Source organism: Podarcis gaigeae (genome assembly GCF_964106915.1).
Source record: "Podarcis gaigeae genome assembly, chromosome: 4".
NCBI classification, from domain to species: Eukaryota; Metazoa; Chordata; class Lepidosauria; order Squamata; family Lacertidae; genus Podarcis; species Podarcis gaigeae.
In genome coordinates this window covers 81,107,055-81,129,643 of record NC_139677.1, presented here as the reverse complement: position 1 = coordinate 81,129,643, position 22,589 = coordinate 81,107,055, and the positions used below count along the sequence as shown (strand labels likewise).

Here is a 22,589-nt window from a genome sequence, read left to right as displayed (position 1 = left end):
GATCCAACCATCGGAAAGGCTTTTCAGTGTTTTCTTTCTCCTCTCCGGTAGACATACTGCTTGTATTATTTTATCCTAAAAATCCAAACCTTTCTGTTCAAGTGAATGAAAATATTTTATAGCAGTCATGTCTGTACCCATTAATATGTCTCATTCTGCTTCTCCGTAACACCCCAGAATTTCACAGCTGTTAAAGGAGCGTGGCAGAAAGGAATTTGGAATTCGTCCCGGCATCAGGAGTGCATTTTCTGTCCTCTGTGAAAACAGCAGAATGGGGACAGAATATGCATACTGAGTTGTTCTTTTAGCCCCAGGTGAATAGAGGAGTTCAGGTTTATCCCTAAGGACAAAAACCACTGTTTAAATTACAAGGACATTTCAGAGTATTTGGAAGGACAACTTAAAGGCTTGCACTTCAAATACTGTAAGGCTGTGGGGAATTGGCGAAGACGATGGACAAAATTTCAGGGAATTTTCCTTAATTAAATCCCAGCCAATTTAGCTGTGGAGTCCTCGAGGAAGTCACTGTGAAGCAGCCTCACTGACCTTGCTATTATACAACTTTTGTTGTCGAGTGAATTCTAAGCATTTCAGAGACGAAACATGTGTCTCTCCAAGCCCTGCTGTGGTTTCTTTTATCCATAATCATAGGGAAGATGGGCAGCTTGATCCTAGAGGGATTCAGCGGCAGGTACAGCAGAGATTTGGAGCAGCTATAAGTAATATCCAAAGTATGGCAAAGGCGGCATAGAAATAATTGGCCCGTATGCTAACACAAGCCACCCTGACCTCCCACTTAACTCTCTGAACAGAAAACAATTTCTTAAATGCCAAAAATCCGCAACGGCAGCTTTGAACTGGCACTCCAAATCTACCGCGTCCTCGCCTTTACAAAAATACGCCAATTACTCTGGTCACTTTTAAATGTAGTAGCAAGTCAAGCTACTCACCTTAATAAACCATACAGTGCAGGAAACCCAGTCATTGTCACACACTGTCCTTATCCTGACTTTGTTATTATTATTATTATTATTATTATTTACATTTGTATACCACCCTTCATCCATAGATCTCAAGGCAGTTCACAGCATAAAACTACAAAATAAAAAAACAAATGTAGTAGACATGAGTAGATAAAACAAAGCACCATAGCATGATGACTAAACTCAGGACTGTGGTTTGTTTAACCTGAACAAGCCAGGATCGCTAGCTAGCCCTTAGCCATATAGCTACTTGTGGCTTGCAAATCATGGCTTCTTAGGGTGAAACAAACCACAGTTGGGTAACAAATCCATCTGAGGATAACAAATCCATCTGACATATGAAGCAAGAGCAATCTGGCTATGTGCATGAGTACACAATTCATGCACAGTATGTTTTATTAAGCCACACCTCTTGGCTTAGTACTATGTGCAAACGCAGCCACTGCCTCCCCTTTCCCCCCATTTGTCCTTTCTGTCTGGAACTCTTGCTTGGCACATCTGTGCTGCACAAAGGCAATACCATTGTAGGCAGCAGCTGCAACACAGACAGTGTTGCAGTGAAAAAATGTCTATAAGGAGCATCTTCAGCTGAATATTATTTAAAAGGTTGCATTCATTGCGCAAGGCTGTAATGTTTAGATCAACCCCGAAGGAACGATATGATGCCTTACAATGTTGCAAAAATCTTCATCCACTGATCTCTCTGAAGATCTGCTGTGGAATCCATAGCTGTATATAGCCTTAAGCCTAGAGATGTCAGAGACTGTGATGACAACAGAAATAGGAGTGGGAATTGCCTATGTTCACTTATTTGTCCCATATCCGGAATTGAAACCAATCCATCAAATGTATTTGGAATTTGCTGTTGTTGATCAGTCCGCAAATGATATATACAAATGTGTAATTGATGACTCCCCCCCCCCCCATTTGCAGTTTGTTTGCTCTGCATTGTGATGAATGGTGTGGAATCACTTAATTAATTAATTAATTAACTAATTATGTAAAATCTAACCATAGCAGACAGTGGGGCAAAAATGTAGTTTTCATGAAGGTGAACTGCAGCAGAACAGAAATAACACTGCATACAGCAAATATAGAACAGAACAGAACAGAACAGAAATCTATGCTTTTTCACATCTCTAGTCAAGCATACATATTGGTGTTTAAAATGTCACTGGGAAGAAGATTTTCCATTCCTTAGACTGTTTTCCCATTCACCCTTTCTAGATAAATTTGTTGCAAGTGCTCTTCAGCACCTGCAGTTTGTAAGAGGCTTGTGGCAGATCATTGGGCCACAGGAGATTCTGTTTGAAGGTGGAGGTCAGCTGTGTAAAAAACAATTATGTAGAAAGGTGGTAGAAATATCTAGGGCAGCTGGGAGGTCTAGCTGGAATTACTGCCAAACTGTGTACTGTTTCACAATAATTGTGTTTCTTGGCCTGTCAGACTGCATAGTGTGACTTGTATGTATTAGCTGGATCTCTTTTTAAAAAGAAATAAAACCCAAGTGCTTTTATCTTGCTGTGTTGCTAGAAATGAGGTCAGTGAATTCCTTGAGATTTGAAGCCTTGTGATAAAATTCTATTTATTCTTCTGGACAGTTATGTGAAACACAAACCCACTCATTTGCAGTCTCCATTGAAGATTCAGCATCAATACGCTAAAGGGTTATTTAATTATTTCAGGCTTGACTACACCCCCCCCTTTATTTTCTGTGTAAATGTCATTGCATGGCTTTTGGAGTGTCCATTTGGGGTAACTAATAGTAAAATTTCTCAAAATCATGATAAAACATGTCTTGATAAACCATGGCTTATCATGACAGCAATAAGCTGAGGTAAGCCTCAGACCTGCCCTCTTCTGGCACAAACAGGAGGAGGACTACAGAAACTATCTTCTCTCTTTTTGTTATTTAACCACAGCTTTTCATTTTGTCGGAATGTGGAAAAACTGCAGTCCATCTGAACTATGGTTTGTTAAAGCAAGCCAACTTCAAACCACAGTTTAAGAAGTTCACTTGTTTTGACAGACCACAGTTAAGGTAAACTGTGGTTAATAAAAAATGTGGAGTGTCTGATGGGATAGTGGGGCTTACTTGACCTCCCAGGAAAGTGATAAAAACCTTCCACTGTGAGGCCTTGGAAATACATAACTCTTTTCATAGATCAGCCTTCCCCAACCTAGTGCTTGAGGAGGAGATAAGCAATGGCAGCCTGGGTAGGAGACAACACTGACAAAAACTTGCCTATCTCATAAAGGAACAAGTGGTGCATCAGCTCCCAAATAGTCCGCACCAACCTGGTACCCTCAATATGTTTTTGGACTGCAACTCCCACCATCCTTAAATATTGGCCATTGTGTCTGGGACTGATGGGAGTTGTAGTCCAAAACATCTTGAGGGTGCCAGGTTTGGGCAGACTGATGCACAGACTGTACCCTTTTTCTGATCCCCTTGTGAGATAGGCAAGACAGTGGTGATAACCCAACCCCAGTTGCTATTGCATCTCTCTCTCCCCCCAACACAGTGACAGCATCAGGAGCTACCACCACTCCATGGGTAATAAGTAGATCCTTTAAAAAATATGTGCGTGTGTCATAGTTAAACTTAAGCATTGCACTTTCACAGTGACATCTTTCATGCCACATAAGGGGAATTCTTGTGGGGCGACTTAGCTGTCACTTGTTAGTGAAAGAATGGCAGGATGGATGTGTCTTGCCTGTGTAGCATAGTTGATTTAAAACATGAATGCATGGATATTTTAAGTTCTACTCTTGAATAATAACCTGAGAAAAAGCACATTCCTTATTCAGCGTCTCTTAGGCATCCCGGAGCTGAGTTTTCTTTCCCAATGCCAGCTCTATGAAATTATCCATGGCATTGCAAGACAGCTTGAATCCTTTTGTTCTTATATAGCTTCAGATGTGTCAAATGGATTCTGCTGCTCAAAAGAGACCATGAAAAAATACTGTCATGGGCTAAAGCGTCCTGCGATGCTGACAGTTGTTGGGAGACCCCCACTACCGTCACAGAGCTACAGTTCCCAGAGTTCCCTGGGAAGAAAGATTAACTGTCAAAGCACTCTGGGAATTGCAGCTTAACAACTCACAGCATCCTTAACAAACTACAGCTCCCAAGTTTCTTTGCTGGAAGCCATGGCTGTTTATTTAAAAAGTGGTATTCTACTGCTTTTAACATATAGTGCACATGAGGCTTTGGTTGGAGACAATCGTTCTTCCCTCTAGAGCCAGCCCAGGACATTTTGCTGCCTGAGGTGAAGGACAAGATGGCTCCAGGGCCGGTCCACCCATGAGACAAGGTGAGGCAACCACCTCAGGTGACAAGATCTGCAGGGCCAGTGAATCCCGATGTAGATCCTTATTCCCCCTTTGTTCCTGGTGTCAATCTTCACTCCTTCCCTTCTTCCTTCACGGGGAAGCAGTGCCATTTTGTGGGTCACCTCAGGTGCCAGAATGTCTTGGGCTGGCCCTGGGTGGCTCTCTCCTACTATTCCATGTTCATACCTCAACTGGACTAGCAGTAGAATCTTACTTCAACAATGGTAACCGTATAGCATCTTCCATCACACCTGAGGGCAGCAGGTTACCTTTTTTTAAAAAAAAACCTTTATTGAAATTCATAGACATCATACAGTATCTTAAATCCACACATGCAAAGAAAAAAACAACCTTACATAATTTTTTCAGTTAAATATTAAATTACTCTTTCCACATATTTTCTAACTAAACTAAGTTACCTTAGTGGCAGGCCAAGTCATGTGGTACACAGAGCTCTGTCTTCTTTTGATATATACCCATTTATATTTGTGGTTTTATCAAAGTGGTTTACAACCTGCCTTAAAGCATTAAATGCAACATTACAGAATATCAAAATAAAATGCTAGAAAGGAATGTCAAGTATGAAACGCATATTTAAACCAGCGTAAATAACAGAAAAACAAAATGTTCTCTTACAAATAAGAATAAAACACAAAAATACCACAAAACTCCAAATAATAATAATAATAATAATAATAATAATAATAATAATAATTTATTATTTATACCCCGCCCATCTGGCTGAGTTTCCCCAGCCACTCTGGGCGGCTCCCAATCAGTGTTAAAAACAGTACAGCATTACATATTAAAAACTTCCCTGAACAGGGCTGCCTTAAGATGTCTTCTGAATGTCAGGTAATTCTTTATCTCTTTGACATCTGATGGGAGGGCGTTCCACAGGGCGGGCGCCACTACCGAGAAGGCCCTCTGTCTGGTTCCCTGTAGCCTCACTTCTCGCAATGAGGGAACTGGCAGAAGGCCCTCGGCGCTGGATCTCAGTGTCCGGGCTGAATGATGGGGGTGGAGACGCTCCTTCAGGTATACAGGACCGAGGCCGTTTAGAGCTTTAAAGGTCAGCACCAACACTTTGAATCGTGCTCGGAAACGTACTGGGAGCCAGTGCAGATCTCTCAGAACCGGTGTTATGTGGTCCCGACGGCCACTCCCAGTCACCAGTCTAGCTGCCGCATTCTGGATTAATTGCAGTTTCCGGGTCACCTTCAAAGGTAGCCCCACGTAGAGCGCGTTGCAGTAGTCCAAGCGTGAGATAACCAGAGCATGCACCACTCTGGCGAGACAGTCCGTGGGGAGGTAGGGTCTTAGCCTGCGTACCAGGTGGAGCTGGTAGACAGCTGCCCTGGACACAGAGTTAACCTGCGCCTCCATGGACAGCTGTGAGTCCAAAATGACTCCCAGGCTGCGCACCTGGTCCTTCAGGGGCACAGTTACCCCATTCAGGACCAGGGAATCCTCCACACCTGCCCGCCTCTTGTCCCCCAAAAACAGTACTTCTGTCTTGTCAGGATTCAACCTCAATCTGTTAGCCGCCATCCAACCTCCAGCCGCCTCCAGGCACTCACACAGGACCTTCACCGCCTTCACTGGTTCTGATTTAAAGGAGAGGTAGAGCTGGGTGTCATCTGCATACTGATGAACACGCAGTCCAAACCCCCTGATGATCTCTCCCAGCGGCTTCATATAGATATTAAAAAGCATGGGGGAGAGGACAGAACCCTGAGGCACCCCACAAGTGAGAGCCCAGGGGTCTGAACACTCACCCCCCACCACCACTTTCTGGACACGGCCCAGGAGGAAGGAGCGGAACCACTGTATGACAGTGCCCCCAGCTCCCAGCCCCTCTAGACGGTCCAGAAGGATGTTATGGTCGATGGTGTCAAAGGCCGCTGAGAGATCCAGCAGAACTAGGAAACAGCTCTCACCTTTGTCCCTAGCCCGCCGGAGATCATCAACCAGCGCGACCAAGGCAGTTTCAGTCCCATGGTGAGGTCTGAATCCCGATTGGAAGGGATCTACATATACAGCATCTCTGCAGGCAGCTGGATCAAGGCGGGTCAGGGCTGCTGATTCTTCTAGATCTGTCAGCAGCCTTCGACATGGTCGATCACAAACTCCTGGACCAACGCCTTGCCGACGTGGGGATCCAGGGCATAGTCCTTCAGTGGCTGCACTCGTTCCTTCTGGTCGGGGACAGAGGGTGGTGCTTGAGGGGGAATTGTCATCGCGCCACTCCTTGGTGTGTGGAGTGTTGCATGGTGCGATTCCCCGATGCTTTTTAACATCTTGATGCGCCCCCTCGCCCAGCTTGTCCGGAGTTTTGGTTTGGGCTGCCATCAGTATGCTGATGACACCCAACTCTATCTGTTAATGGATGGCCATCCTGACTCGGCCCCAGACACACTGATCAGATGTTTGGATGCTGTGGCTGGATGGTTACGTGGGAGCCGGTTGAAGTTAAATCCTTCGAAGACAGAGGTCCTTTGGCTGGGTCGGGATGATATGGGATTGGGGGGGGGCAACTCCCATCTCTTGCGGGGGTGCAATTAGTGCCAGCACCGTCCGTTAAGAGTTTGGGTGTAATCTTCGACACCTCCCTTTCCATGGAGGCGCAGATTGCAGCTATAACAAAGGCAGCATTTTTCCATCTCCGCCAAGCTAAGCAGTTGGCTCCTTACCTCTCTCGCCCTGACCTAGCCACTGTGATCCACGCGACGGTCACCTCCAGACTGGATTATTGTAACTCACTCTACATGGGGCTGCCCTTGAGACTGACCCAGAAACTCCAGTGGGTGCAGAATGCTGTAGCAATACTCCTTACGGGGTCCTCGCTGCGAGATCACATTCACCTGGTGCTATACCACCTGCACTGGCTCCCAGTGGAGTACAGGATCAGGTTTAAGGTGCTGGTTTTAACCTTTAAAGCCCTATACGGCCTAGGACCCTCATACCTAGAGTACCGCCTCTCCTGGTATGTCCCACAGAGGAACTTACGATCTTCAAACAAAAACATCTTGGAGGTCCCAGGTCACAGAGAGGTTAGGCTGGCCTCAACCAGAGCCAGAGCTTTTTCAGCTGTGGCTCCGATCTGGTGGAACGCTCTGCCACAAGAGACTAGGGCCCTGCGGGACTTGACACCTTTCCGCAGGGCCTGCAAGACAGAGTTGTTCCACCAGGCACAGCCTCACCCCCTCCTTTGGCAATCTTCACAGAACTCTAGCCCAATGGTTGCCATTAATTTGATTTGAATTAATTTTATAATGAAATGATTTTAGAATGTTGTATTATTTTATTGTTGTTAGCCACCCTGAGCCTGGCTTTGGTTGGGGAGGGCGGGATATAAATAAAAAATTATTATTGTTATTATTATTATTATCATTGGCAACTAAACAAAATAACTAATATGGAAGCTGCGACCTCACTTCACTCCCCCGCCAAGTAATATCTCCCAAATTTGTCCTTAGCAGTCTTCCACATAACATACCTCACTCTCAAGCCTTCCCACCAGAAAATGTTGGTTTGTCTAACTACACGTATAAAACAGTAATCTGAGAGAATGAAACACTATTCAGTAGTGACTAGAAGATCCATAAAACTATTAAGTCGTATACTTACAGCCATGCCATGCCATACTGGAACCCTCCCCCTGAGCATAAAGTTTTGTTTTTATGGGCTGGTGCTTTTATTTTGTACTGTGAGCAAATTCTTTAAAACACACAAAAAAGAACAACCATAGAGGCAAGTCTCAAGAGTCTTATAACTGTGAAAAGCTGTGTCCGTACATATAAAGTAACTGATTACAGCCTTGGGTATTCTTTATTGCTTCTTGCAGGACACCCTAAACAAAGGTCACCCGTTCCAAGGAATGGATTTTCCACCAAGCCTGACTTGCAGACTCGAGAGGCTGAGCGGCAGCTCATCCAGCAAATGAAGGAGAAGTGTGATGAACAGGCCAGGAAATTCAGCTGCATCCAAGAGGAACTTAAGAGAACAGGCTGCGGCTTTGATGTCTTTGTTATCACAACACAGCATTTCTTTCAGAAAGTAAGGTTTCTTTTTTGCTATCCACGTTCTAAATGTTCTTGGTGGTACCTAAACCCATGCAATATTATTTCCCTCTTTTCCAGTGGCTTCTGGTTAGCGTAGGTGGTAGAGGGGATGTCATGTCGATCCCGATGCAAAACCTAGGCTTTGCCAGCCCTGTTTTGTCGGGGGGGGGGGGAGTGTGGAGATAGTGTTTAAACAAGGAACAATATCGAGCAGGGCAACCTCAGCCATTGCCATCCATCTTGCACCAGGATTGCAGTCTTCAGTACAAGGGAGGTACATGCCACAGTGTCAACAATTTGTGTGGAAATGACGGCGCTTAATGGTTACCTTGTTTGAAGCAGGAGAAAATGCAAGGTGGTGGCTGTGTGTTGGCAGCTGTGTCTGCAGCCTTTGTTGCTTTGCATTAGGAATGCTAGATCCCAAGATTACCAGCGAAGGAGAAACATGTGTCCCCTATACAGAGGACAGAAACAGATTTGGAGAGGGTGCAGGGGAGTGTGGGGGCGGGGTGGAGCTGGAGGGAGTCCCATTGTGTTAGTGGGAGTCATTGCACTGGTTCTACTAGTGTAGCAGCTTAATTTAATCAGCCCAATGTTCTTGACAATGCCACATCTGGGATAGTAGAACGCCATCTCCCTTTTATGATTGTGCACTTAAGACTGTTATATTGCAACGCTTACATGTTATATAGACATGTAGATGAGTCCTCCCCATTCTCATGCCCGCTGGATGTTTTGGACTAAAACTCCCATCTGCTTCAGGCAGCATGGCCAGTTTTCAGTCATAATGGGATTTGTAGTCCAAAACATCTGGACTGCAATATAGAACAATTGCCTTTAATACTCCTGGGTGAGAAGTGCTGCCCTGGGTTTTTCTAATGGAGATGATTCACATGTTACACAATTCCGATAGGTAGAAACGAAATGTGAGTCATCTCCATTAGAAGAAACCTAGGGCAGCAGTTCTGACCCGAGAGTATATGAAAAGAGTTTTGCTTTAGTGCATGCTTTTTCGAGACTCAAAAACTGAAAGCAAGAAAAAGACTGTAAACCAGCCTTTCTCAACCTGTGGGTCCCCAGATGTTGTTGAACTACAACTCCCATCACCCCTAGCTAGCAAGGCCAGAGGGATGATGGGAGTTGTAGGCCAACAACATCTGGAGACCCACAGGTTGAGAACTGCTGCAACGTTTTACAGTATTTCTATAAGCAGGCAATGGGCAGTCTAGAACTTAAATAAATAATTAAATTTTCAGGCAGGTTCAATGAATTCAGGTAAGAATAGTATCTAATCTGTCCCATGCAGGTGCAGATAACTTGAAAGCATTGAGATGGTAGCTATCCAGATCCCAGTTTGGGTTATTGAGGACGGAGAGGACCACATCAACAAGCTGTAGGGCAGGTGTGGAACCTTTGTTGCTCTGAACAAAAAAATTCCTTCCAGTAGCACCTTAAAGACCAACTAAGTTAGTTCTTGGTATGAGCTTTCGTGTGCATGCACACTTCTTCAGATACACGTATCTGAAGAAGTGTGCATGCACACGAAAGCTCATACCAAGAAGTAACTTAGTTGGTCTTTAAGGTGCTACTGGAAGGAATTTTTTTGTTTTGACCATGGCAGACCAACACGGCTACCTATCTGTAACTTTGTTGCTCTGGTTGCTGCTGAACTACAGCTCCCATCATCCTTGGCCATTGACTATTCTTTATGGGATTGATGGGACTTGTAGTTCAGCAACATCTGGAAGGCCAAATGTTCCCCACACTTGCTCTAAGGCCAGGTAAGATGGGACAGAAGCCAGCAACGCGCTTGGGTTTCCCCAGAGCTACTTCCTACCATGGAACTGGGACTTAAATGTTTTATCTAAAAAACACCAGAATGGCTCGGCTCATTCTGGCTATACATAGTCTTTGAACCACACACACATCAGTGATGTACTGTGCTAAAAGGGAATGAGATCAGTCAAGTAAACAAATGTTCCATAGCTGGATCCCCATACAAAGCAGAAGAATTAGGGTGGTGCATATTATAGTCTTAATTTGTCGCTTCCTTTAGAATCCATTTATAAGCAGCATGCCAACTTTATTGTTTGCATTTGATTTATAGCAGTGATGTAAGTACTTCAAGAGAGGAAAGCAGAGGAAATGGCTGTGAAACAAAACAAAGAGCTAAAATTCAGAATGATCTATATGTGCAAAATCCTTGGCCAGCCACTTAACAAATTCTACAAACGGGGATCTTGCTATTATCTTGTGCATTGAAACTGGGGGGAAATGAAAGCAGTGGTTTGGCACAGGCAGTTAGTCACTTATACAGTGAGTGATTGCCACGCTCATGGACTGATGTCTGTTAATTAGTTATTAATTAGCAAACTAATGAGCAAGGGTCAAACTTTGACCTTGGATAGGCATTTGTAGCAACTATTGACATATTGTTGGGAACATCGCACTTGACTGCTTTGTGCGCTGGCCTTGGTGCTGAAGATGCTGGCTCTGGGTGACGGTTGTCTCCCAAGCATTAAAATGAATTGGTCAATTCATGTAGCAAGACACTGGGAAATCTCTAATATCAGTTACTGCCAACCTAGGGCAAGTTACACCAGTCAAATAATCAATGAAGAAATACTCTGGCCCAATTTCAAGCAACAAAATTAAATCTGAAATCTCTGTGTTACAAGGGGCAATAGTGACATCTGCTGGGGAAATAACATAAAATTGCATGATAGGTAAAGCAGAGGGTGCTTCCTACATTGGTTCTAAGAGAATAATTTGGTTGCTTTTAACTGGTCGGTTTTAACGAGAGTTGAATGAAAGGAAACTTTCAAGCTTCACAGGACGTTTCTTTATTTCAAAATGAAAGGTAAGATCCACTGGATTCAAAATTTCAGTTCTAGTTATTGTTGCAGGTTTTTGCTTCCACTATACAGAACACTGTGTAACCTTTTAATGTCGTTCAAATGTCATTGTCACCGGTGAGTGTGCACATGACAGTGCTTGGAAAGCTTATTTTAAAAAGGAATTAGTTCTAGTTTACCACCTCTATAAAGGAACTAATTCTGTTCCAGTTCAATTCATAATTAATTCACATAGTCCAAGGTTTTTGGGTTTTTTCAGGATTCAGAATTTTGCAAACTGCTCTGTCAAAATAAACAATCTACCTAAGAAGACTACAAAAACATCAAAACACACACAGAATGTTGTGAATATACATAACTAACACATATTTAAAGCTCTGGTAGCTAGGGAGTATCTTGAAATGGCAAAAAATGAGCCATCTGAGTTTTGCATTTAAAAATGGAGGTTATACATCCAAAAGAAATACAGATACTAATAAGACGGCAACTTTATTATTAATATATTTTCTCTCCAATAATAGATCTTGCCTGAACACGACAAAATATTTTCGAACACATTTCTAGCTGTATTGTCATGTGCACCAATTACCTTGAAATAGACTGGTGGTGCAGCTAAGGGTTGGAGCCCAGAACCTCACAGCCCTAAAAGAAGCTCAGTATGAATATGGTTGAGTAATAAAGCATTAAATCTCTTGTTCGGCCTTAGAGCATGACAGTATGAATCCATGTATGTATTGCCTCTCAAGAGCCCAAGGGCTTGATTTGGAAAACCAGGAGCAGATACAGAAGCTAAGGGCTTATCCACACTTACCTGGCATGGCCTGCAATTTAAAGCTGGGTGTCTGACTGCCCCCCTTTTTTGCCCCATTATTCTTTAATGTTCAGTGTCTCCTCTGATTCAGCTTTAAATATTGGGTTTTCGCGGGGGAAGTTTGGGGGAGGAGACACGCAGAGCGTTAAAGCATGGACCTCAGCCTTCAAAGAATGAGAAACAAGGTGAGTGTGGATAAGCTTGGTAATTACCCTACAACTTTGCCTGGTTAAGTATTGGTGCCCTTTTCAGGTGCAACAGGGGAAGGAATATGTAGAATTTGCCCTTGTGTTTGGCAGGCAAAGAAAAACCTCTGGACTGGCCAGGTGAAATTGCTAGCACTTGGACCTCCTGCCTTGGCCTTATCAGAAGAGCAATACCTACTGGACTTCAAACTCCTTCTTCATAGAATCATAGAGTTGGAAGAGACCACAAGGGTCATCAAGTCCAACCCCCTGCCAAGCAGGAAACACCATCAGAGCACTCCTGACATATGGTTGTCAAGCCTCTGCTTAAAGACCTCCAAAGAAGGAGACTCCACCACACTCCTTGGCAGCAAATTCCACTGTCGAACAGCTCTTACTGTCAGGAAGTTCTTCCTAATGTTTCATGGTTCTTATGTCCATCTTCTCCCTTTGCCTCCAGGCCTAGATTCAGAAATGGCTACCCACAGAGTCCTGATCAAGTCCTGACACTGGCATACATTTAGGCATGCAATCTGAATGAATGGAAATACCAAAATATCATATAAACACACACACACACACGTTTTCTTGGCTTCAGTTATGGGGTTAGCAGTATGCCCCAAAGCAGAAGTGTCATGCTTAGTATGTGTTAAGTGAGTGTGAGTATAATTCCTTTTCTTGCCAGCATCCCACCATCCAGGTCCTTATTAGGTCCAATTTCAGTCACGAACTTTTCCATGCAGGTAAGGACACATATGACCTGACTGTAAATTTCTGAATTTTTGAAAGCCAGCAAGTATAGATTTGACTGTAGGCTTGTGGCCTTGTCCTGCTGTGTACAGACAGTTGCTGCTGCTGGCATAGGAAGCATTAAATAAGAGGCATGGATTCAGTTCAAAGACAGGCTGGAATCATAGACTTGGGCTTGTTTACATGTGTATACTCAGAGCTCAGAAACAGATGGGAATCTGAAAATATTGCACCCTTTTACCATCACAGAATGCAAAATGGGTCCGCAAGGAAGATGGAAGAGAGCTAACACACCCTAAGCCATATAATGTCTATGTCACAGCATCCTTTTTTTCTCCTCCACCTCTCTGAACACCTGGTGGTCAATTCCAAATTGGAGCTAATTAGCCCTTAATTAGCACTGATTACATTTTTACCTTTTCAGCTTGCAAGCTCTGGAAGCTGCTAACTTGTCCAATTAGGCTGAACAGAGGCACCCCCCTGCTGGCTGAGAGCAAGGACACACACACACACACACACACACTTTCCGCAAAGCAATTTACTTGCTGATTCATTCCAAATACGGCAGCAGAGGAGCAGGTGCTAGGATTTGGTCATCATATGTATTCCTCATCCGGTCTTGCATAGTTTCTGCACTGAGCGAAATGCTAGCTTCGGATTCCGGGAAAATGTTGTTCCATGTGCTAAATCATGTAATGTGTGCGTAAAAGAATGGTTCCCCTATTTCTTCTCAGTGAGGCCCCATCTGTGCTCTCCATTTAAAGCATAACACTTTAAAATCATGCCTCCCTCCTAAGGATTCTGAAAACTGGAGTTTGTTATGGATGCTGAAGGTTGTTGGGAGAGCCCGATTCCCCTTGGCCTGAGTTCCAGTTCCCAGAGTTCCCTGGCTTGGCTGTTAAACCGTAGCCCCGTGAGAGAGATAGGGCTCTCCTAACAACTCACAGCACCCTTAACAAACTCACTTCCCAGGATTCTTTGTTGGGAAGCCATGACTGTTTAAAATGTGATGATGATTATTTGAACATATAATGTAGATGGGACCTAATAGGGTGGATATTCAGTTACAGTGGTACCTCGGGTTACATACGCTTCAGGTTACATACGCTTCAGGTTACAGACTCCGCTAACCCAGAAGTAGTGCTTCAGGTTAAGAACTTTGCTTCAGGATGAGAATAGAAATCATGCTCTGGCTGCGCGGCAGCAGTGGGAGGCCCCATTAGCTAAAGTGGTGCTTCAGGTTAAGAACAGTTTCAGGTTAAGTATGGACCTCAGGAATGAATTAAGTACTTAACCAGAGGTACCACTGTACATTGCAACCATAGACTAGTTTGGGACAAAATGTAGATGGGAACCTACTGGGAAATCTCTGGGTGATTTGCAGTAGATTGACAAGGACTCCTTACCTTTGTCCCTGGTGAGTGGCAATTATGGCCTGGCATGGACTCCTGGTTTCCTGCACATCCAGTACATGGCTTTTTCCCCCTGTCTGATGTACAACTGTTCAATAATAGCAACAAAAAAATTACTTATTCCACCTAAATCAGGCTGCTGCAATGGAAAAAAAGCTGGCCAGGAATGGATTTTGGATTTTTGTGTGATAGGACTGTAAGCTCAGTTCGGGGGGGTGGGGGATCCTGGGTTCAGAATGCACTCAGAGGCACTCTGTTCATTAATGCGTAGATGACAGGGACCTGCTATCATAAAGATTGAGCAAACATTGGTCAGCCAATAGTTTGCAGTGCACAGTGATTATCACACACATGTAACATCTGGAGACTTTTCTTGCCTTCCTTTGTTTTTCTAGGATTGGGGACTGAAAAATAATGTGTCTGCGGCAAATATTATTTCCTTTAATTAGGTTTTTTTGTCAATAAATAATTACATAACTGACATCCCAAAACATCAGCTTAAAACCATTAAAGTGACATATTACAGAAATGGTGCTATTCAGCCTGGCCCTTTATTTATGGAAAGCTGATTTTTTGTTTGTCTCTTGGGTTCAGGATGAAACACAATGCTTTTTTAAAAACAAATAATCTGATGGTGCTATTCACAAATGCTCTGCTAAAATATATTGTTGCAGTACAGATTGCCTGACTGTCTTGGCAGTTTTTAAGCCATAATAAGCAGCTTTCTGTTTTCAGGAGATGCAGTTAGAATATAAAATAGTTTAACTTCACTGAAATGTATGTGAATGCCATGTTTTAAATTTAAAGTTATGTGTTCCTTTTAAACTCGTGTGGCTGCATCAATAACAAAATAACAAAAAACAAAACCACCAATCCTCTGCACTGATGTACAGTGGTACCTCGGGTTACATACGCTTCAGGTTACAGACTCCGCTAATCCAGAAATAGTACCTTGGGTTAAGAACTTTGCTACATGATGAGAACAGAAATCGTTCTCCGGCGGCGCGGCAGCAGCAGGAGGCCCCTTTAGCTAAAGTAGTGCTTCAGGTTAAGAACAGTTTCAGGTTAAGAATGGACCTCCAGAACGAATGAAGTACTTAACCCGAGGTACCACTGCAAATCCAGCTGGAAGGGACCACGAGGGTCATCTAGTCCAACCCTCTGCAATGCAGGAATCTTTGGCCCAATGTGGGGCTTGAACCCACGACCTTGAGATTAAACGTCTCATGCTCTACCAACTCACACAGGAGAGATAGGGTGTGTCTATGTGGGAGGAGTCTTGCCTTTCATTTCCAAAATGAACTACATCTTGAACCAAAGCTCAATAAAAATGCAGAAGTTTTCAGTCACTGTAAATGCATCACTCCGTGATTGTATCTTCCCTGACAGAAAACGAGAGGTTATCCACACAAACCCTTTGATTGGTTTCTTTCTGCACTGCAGATAACGTCATTTAGCGTTATGTGAAACATCATTACTTACTGTCCCATTTCCCATTGCAGTTTACTCCTCCGAAATAACATTAGCATGCTTAATTAAATTACAGGGAGAAGGGAATTGGAGGTTGCCTGCTCTGCAATTTGATTATGGTCTGACATTGTAGCTCTAGTCATGTAAGGCACGACACAGCGGCTATTCTGATAACCTGCTGATGAAAAAAGTCTAAATGTAAGCTAGGGACAACATAGCTCAGTTGCAAACAAAGGTTGAGTGGTCTAGGGTTGGTGTGTGTTACTATTTAAGTAGCAGCGTCCCTGCCTCCAGCGCCCAAGAGCCACCCCAAGCAGCATGAAAGGCGAGCTTGTTAGTCACTGATAATAATAATTCTCATTTTTTGTGCTGATTGCAGCCAATCAGAGTGAAAGGAGATGAGGACTGGGTCCCAGGGTCACTCTCATTGCAGCTGCCCCTCTCAGATTGTCACCAGTTAATGTGTCCAGTGGGTTTCAAGAGTATTTAAGCCTAATTTCCTCTACATTAAGGGCATGATTTAGTCAGGAATGAATGGAAGACTTTGTATTCCAGTTTTTATTTTTTCTGGTTCATACTGAGTTGAGAGAGGAACAAAATGGCTATGTTCACCATCTCTGCCCCCTTTTTATTTCTCACTCTCCTATGTGTCTCACAGCGGCCTTACAGTGAGTGACAGCTAGTCCATTAAGGCAAATGGGGCAGTGTCCCAGCCACGTCAGCCAATCCCACCTGCCTGCCTGTCTACTCACAAGCAGCCCAGGAGGTGGCACTCCTTATCAGCCGCCTCCTCCTTCGTCACAGTGTTTCCCTGTCAGCAAGAAGGAAGATGGGGACAAAACCAGAATCAGGACTCTGCTTGCTATTGACTATGGTGGCACCTGCTGTCGCTCCTCCTGCCTTCTGCCCTACCAATCCTTATGGCCACAGCTGCAGGGGGGGAAAATGAAGCATACAATATACAAATTTTGAAACCTAGATTAAAACGTCACAAATCGATCAAAGGGTCGTAGCCAGTATAGCATGGATGACGATAATTTTGATTTCTGCTTGGGCAACAGAACTCCCCTTCCTTCTTCCTCTCCCCCTTATGGCCCCCTAAATCTGTCCTGAGGGTTTCCCCAACCCTTTGGAGCAGATTTGGGAAAGTTGCAGGGTGTGCACAGCAGGAGGAAAAGGAGGGAAAGTTCCAAAATCCTTGCACTAACGGAGCAAGTGCATTGGATTCCACCCGTCAGAAGATCATTCAATGAGCAAATGCCTCCCTCCCCATCCACCAAGGAGTTCTCTGTAGGCTTAGGTGGATTCATCCATTTCTTACCCCCAATATCTGTGACTTTGGTGCAGCTGAGAGGTTGTTGTTCAGTGAGGTCTGCTGAACACACTATATTATTTGTTTGGTGCATTGCTATCCCACTTTTTTTTCGCAGGGGAGATCAAGGGTGCCCCACAGAGGACTTTAAGGTCAATAAATAGCAACACCCTAGAGGTCCCGAGCCCTAAGGAAGTCAGATTAGCCTTAACCAGAGCCAGGGCCTTTTCAACACTGATGGAATGCTCTGTCTCATGCGACCAGGGCCCTGCAGGATCTGATTTCTTTCCGCAGGGCCTGTAAGACAGATTTGTTCCTCCTGGCCTTTGGCTTGGAATCAACTTGATCCTCTCCCCCTCTTTCCTTTCTCCTTTCTCCTTCTGTGATGGAACTCCTATTTGGAGACTTCCCTGGCTTTTTCTGGCCCACATAGGACCAGTCTGGATAGCTGGCCTTGGTGAAGACTTGACGTTTTCATCCCTCCAAAAGTTTTTGATTTGAGTTTCTACTGAAATGAGGCTGCATTTTAATGTTGTATTTTAATCTTGTTTTTAAGTTGTATTTTAATCAATTGTTTTTATACCTGGTGTTAGCCGCCCTGAGCCTGGTCTTGGCTGGGGAGGGCGGGGTATTAATAAAATTTATTATTATTATTATTATTATTATTATTATTATTATTATTATTTACATGGTTCTCCCCCCCCCCCATTTAATCCCCACAACAACCCTGCGAGGGAGGGAGGGAAGGAGGGCAAAGAGACCATGGCTGGCCTAAGGTCACCCAGTTAGTTTCATGGCTGAGTGGGAATTTGCAGCCTGGTTTTCTCTTTCTACTTTGTTCCCCTCCTTTTTAGCATTTCATTATTAGGTCACCGCCGTTGTCAAAATATTTCCAAGGATGAGGACCCTTATTATGGATAAGGATCCCATTTGCTACGGCATCACAAAAGGTTCTGACACAAGCTTGTCTCTTCCACTGCAGGAGAGTGGTTGTGACAGGCAAGGAATTAAGCGAAGTTTATAATTTGATAAGCTGAGCCCCCCATGCAGCTGGTGTCACAGATGATACCTTTGTTATTGGAGAGGAAATTGAGTTCACCTGCAATATTCAAATAGATGACACTTTCAGAATGGAGTTTTAGGAATGCGCTTTGCAGTTGCCTAGACGTTTTTGTCATCTAAACTGCTGTGTTTTTGTTTGTTTTACTAAATGAAATGAAAACAGTAACAACATGCGAAGTGGCTGGTGGATTTCCCCCACAGTATCTTACAGTGCCAGTAAATTCTGGCCTTTGCCACAATGGCCTCATTATTTGTGGGCATGTGATAAAGCTTTAGCTTTTAATTCTTCAGGGTTACTAGCAGACTTTCTCACTATATAGAAAAAGCCTTTTCTAATAGCAATAAAAATCCATAAAAAGAAAATCTTATTAATTAAACAACTATAATCCTGGGCATGTTTAGAGGCATGTGGCCCTGCAGCAAAGGAATGCAATTCTTCCTCCTTGCTGCAAAGGACCTTGGGTAAGTGAACCTGGCAAATGCAGCATGGCCCCACTAGGTTGGGGTTCACCCAATGCCCCTGCCAAGCCAAAAGGATCCAATGCCAAAACAGCGTTGGGTGACAAAGAGTGCCCTTAACCCAACAATGCCACTGGTTTTAAGCCCACTAGATCTTAACTTTTCTTTCCTGCCCAAGCTGAGAACCAGTTAAACCAATACAAAACAGCACCCCCAAGGACAGGACTCCCAGCACTATGGAGTAGGCAAAAAAAATGGAGTCCAATCAGGCACTCTCTTCAAAATTCTTACTCAGCAGGCAACAAGCAAAGCCCATATCCCATAAGGAAGAAAGGAAGAAGCTGCAAAGAGAAGAGTGGAGTGTTGGGGTGCAGTGGTGTAGCGTGGGTTGTCAGCACCCGGGGCAAGGCAAGTAATTTGCGCCCCCTAACCCGTGGATTTGCGCCCCTAATCCTAACCCCCAGATGTTGCGCCCGGTGCGCCCGACCCCCCCCTGCACCCCCCACGCTACGCCACTGTTGGGGTGTGGGTGGGTGGTGGGTGGAGCCAGTTTCTTACAAAGTGTGGCTTCCTCTCCATCCCGATTGGCCTGATGGTCCACCTGACCATTCCTCAGCTCTTCCCCAGGGCAAAACCATTTTGAGTCTTTTTTCCCAGGGGAGTTGGGGTGTGGCAAATTCACCCCCACTCAAGGCAAAAATAACTTTCTGGATCCCCAGCCAATTCAGGGATGGGGAACCTGTGCCCCCCCCCCCAGATGTTGCTGGACTGCAGCTCTCATCATTTCTCTGTCGCTGCATCAATGAAATATGTAATGAAAGCTATCGAGGTTCAGTCTTACACAGACCTCCAAGAAAGTTGGGGGGGGGGGATATCAGAAAGGCTCTTGATGTACCAGCTATTAGTTAACTCATTGTAAGCTGTTATGCTCCAGGTCATATACATGTCCATCTTCCCTATTTTTCTGGAGAGAGAGAAAATATTTTTCATGTCTGTCTTTCTTATTGCAAAGGCTTGGTTCTGACCTCCTTCTCTCACCATTTTACCAAAATGAAGCATGAACAAATGGTCTCAGTGCTATAATAGTGCCGATTAATTTCAATCAATTAATATGAAGCATGATAACGTCTCACTATTGCAAATAATAACCAAGAAGTAAGAGAATATTTGAGATAACAAGCCATGTGGATCTGCATAACCAAATTTTCACTATATTATTGTGATTATGATTATGATTGGCTGAAATCCTATGTGCATGTACTTGGGAGGAGGTCCCATTGAACTCAATGGGACTTACCATATTTTTCGCTCTATAACACGCACCCGACCATAACACGCATGTAGTTTTTAGAGAAGGAAAATCCGTAGGCATGCCACCCATAGGCATTTCCTCCATAACACGCACAGACATTTCCCCTTACTTTCTAGGAGGAAAAAAGTGAGTGTTATGGTGCAAAAAATATGGTATTTCTAAGGAGGTATGCATAGGATTGTTCCATAAATTTGTTAGTTTAATCAACTCAAAATTACCCCAGGCTTAACAAAGTCGTTTGCCTCTTCAGATTTCAGTTTTAAAACTCTCTCTAGATTACATATTCAGACTGATAACAGATTGTTTATTTGTCTAACGTTAAAAAACTTTAAACATTGCAATTCACATCATACAATAACACACACACACCAAAAACCAACAATTATTGCTGCAGTCATGAAGCAACCATGGCCTCACCGTCTCATGATCCTTCTCTACCAAAGGCCTGGTCAACAAAGTAAGTATATAAGGCAGATTTTTAGCTCAAACCTCTTCACAGAAACACAATAAAATATATTCACCGGGTTTTATTATTCATTTATTAAACAAATTTATAGGCTACTTCGTTGTATAAAGCCATTGAAGCAGTGTAACCTGAATTAAAAGTACCTGTTTTCTGTGCTGTGTCAGATGGATAAGCTATGCTCATAATCTAAAACAAAAGAAATATAAGAGTCAAAACGGCATTCTGAGCGTACCTCGTGAAAGGGCCCATAACTCTTCCAGGTCAGTTCTAATCCCATTCAGTGAGTGAGATCTGTATTAGTGTGTCAGTCTCCCCCATAGTCTTCACACAATGAAGCTGTGATTGCTACAGAGTCTGTATGTCAGCCTCATGGGCTCATAGCTCACCCTGTAAAGCTGTAAGTGACCTTTTAAAAATTGCTTGTGCCAGAGACTAAATTCTGCATGTGCAGTGTGAAAAGAGTGACATTGTTTTAGACTGTTAATTTTAAGAAAATGGCACTCGTGTTGAGCATATCTGTGTCTAGTGTGTCAGCATAGCCCAGGGGAACAGGAGTAATGGACAGAGGGCAGGAAGGGAGTTCAAAACAGCTGTATATATACATTACCTTACTTCATTACAGTATGCAGTGTGTCAGGCAGCGCATAACCAATAATCAGAAATGCCTAGTTCAAGAAATCTAATTCGCTGGAAATCCACATCTCCCACATGCCATACATGCACTCTTTTATTTCCAAGGCCTGACAAGCCTGTAGATTAAAAAGTGAAATTGATTGTTATAATAAAAAGAATAGCAAAGCTAACAAAAAAATATTTTCCAATTACAAGCCCTCCCATTCTTTTCATACAAGAGCATAATTAATCAAATGGTGCTTCCTGGTATAACTGCCCCTTGTAACAGCAAAGAGAGAGCCCAGTGTGTCTGGTCAAAGAAAAAATATGGTTATATGCTCGCCACTTTCCAGAACAAAGGAATAAGACCAGGGTTGAAGGGTTTTGTTTCCTTTGACTGAGAGAGAGGGAGAGAACACACATATCAAAGAAATTAGGAACGGGGAGAAATCCTGTCAGTTCACATTTTAATGCAAACCTGCTTAATTTGCACAATATGCAAAGTGAAACATAGCTATCATTAAAAATGCTCACTTCTCTGAATTTTGTGATGCCTCTCTCGAGCCCCTACAAAATATACAGTCAAACCTCGGTTGTCAAACGTAATCCGTTCCAGGAGACCGTTCAACTTTGGAAACGCTTGACAACCAAGGCACGGCTTCTGATTGGTTACAAGAGCTTCTTGCACTCAAGCGGAATCTATGCCAGACGTTCGAGTTCCGAGGAGCGTTCAAAAACCAGAGCATTTACTTCCAGGTTTTTGGCGTTCAGGAACCGAAACGTTTGGAGATGGAGCTGTGCGAGAACCGAGGTTTGACTGTATATACAAATATATATATATGGAACTATGGAACGTGCTCTCACAGAAGGCAGCGATGGCCACCAATTTGGGTGACTTGAAAAGGGGCGGTAGACAAATTCATTCAGGTAAAGGCTGTCAATGGCCACTAGCCATGATGGCTGTGCTCTGAATGACAGTTGCTGGAAACCACAAGAGGGGAAAGTGCTCTTGTGCTCAGGTCAGGTTTGCGGGTTTCCCACAGGAATCTGGTCGGCCACTTCGAGAAAAGGATGCTAGACTAGAGGGGCCATTGGCCTGGTCCAGCAGACTCTTTTTTGTTCTTATGTTAAAATGCATTATATTTGGGGAAATTGCTTTTTAAAATTGCAAATTTTAGGGGAAATGCAAACAAAAATGTGCAGAAATTTTCATGTCTTAAAAATAAGTTTGCAGGCAGATGCAGAAATGGGAAAAACTGAAGGCTGGAAAAAGGTGAAACTCAGGGAAATGGACATTTATATATTTGTCCATCCCTAAAGGAAGATAGCAGTTCGAAAGCACGTCAAAGTGCAAGTAGATAAATAGGTACCGCTCCAGCAGGAAGGTAAACGGTGTTTCCGTGCGCTGCTCTGGTTCGCCAGAAGTGGCTTAGTCATGCTGGCCACATGACCTGGAAGCTGTACGCCGGCTCCCTCGGCCTATAGAGCGAGATGAGCCGC

At 43.7% G+C, this 22,589-nt stretch overlaps 1 protein-coding gene across 3 annotated transcripts in view; it reads left to right on the top strand.

The window, feature by feature from the left end:
• Window positions 1–22,589, top strand: part of MTUS2 (microtubule associated scaffold protein 2) — a 308,937-nt gene that overhangs the window by 248,629 nt on the left and 37,719 nt on the right. For all 3 annotated transcript variants that reach the window (XM_083736063.1, XM_083736064.1, XM_083736062.1), the window contains one exon: window positions 8,167–8,378. In XM_083736063.1, coding sequence (XP_083592189.1) covers window positions 8,167–8,378 — 212 coding nt within the window. The remainder of the gene's footprint in view (window positions 1–8,166; window positions 8,379–22,589) is intronic.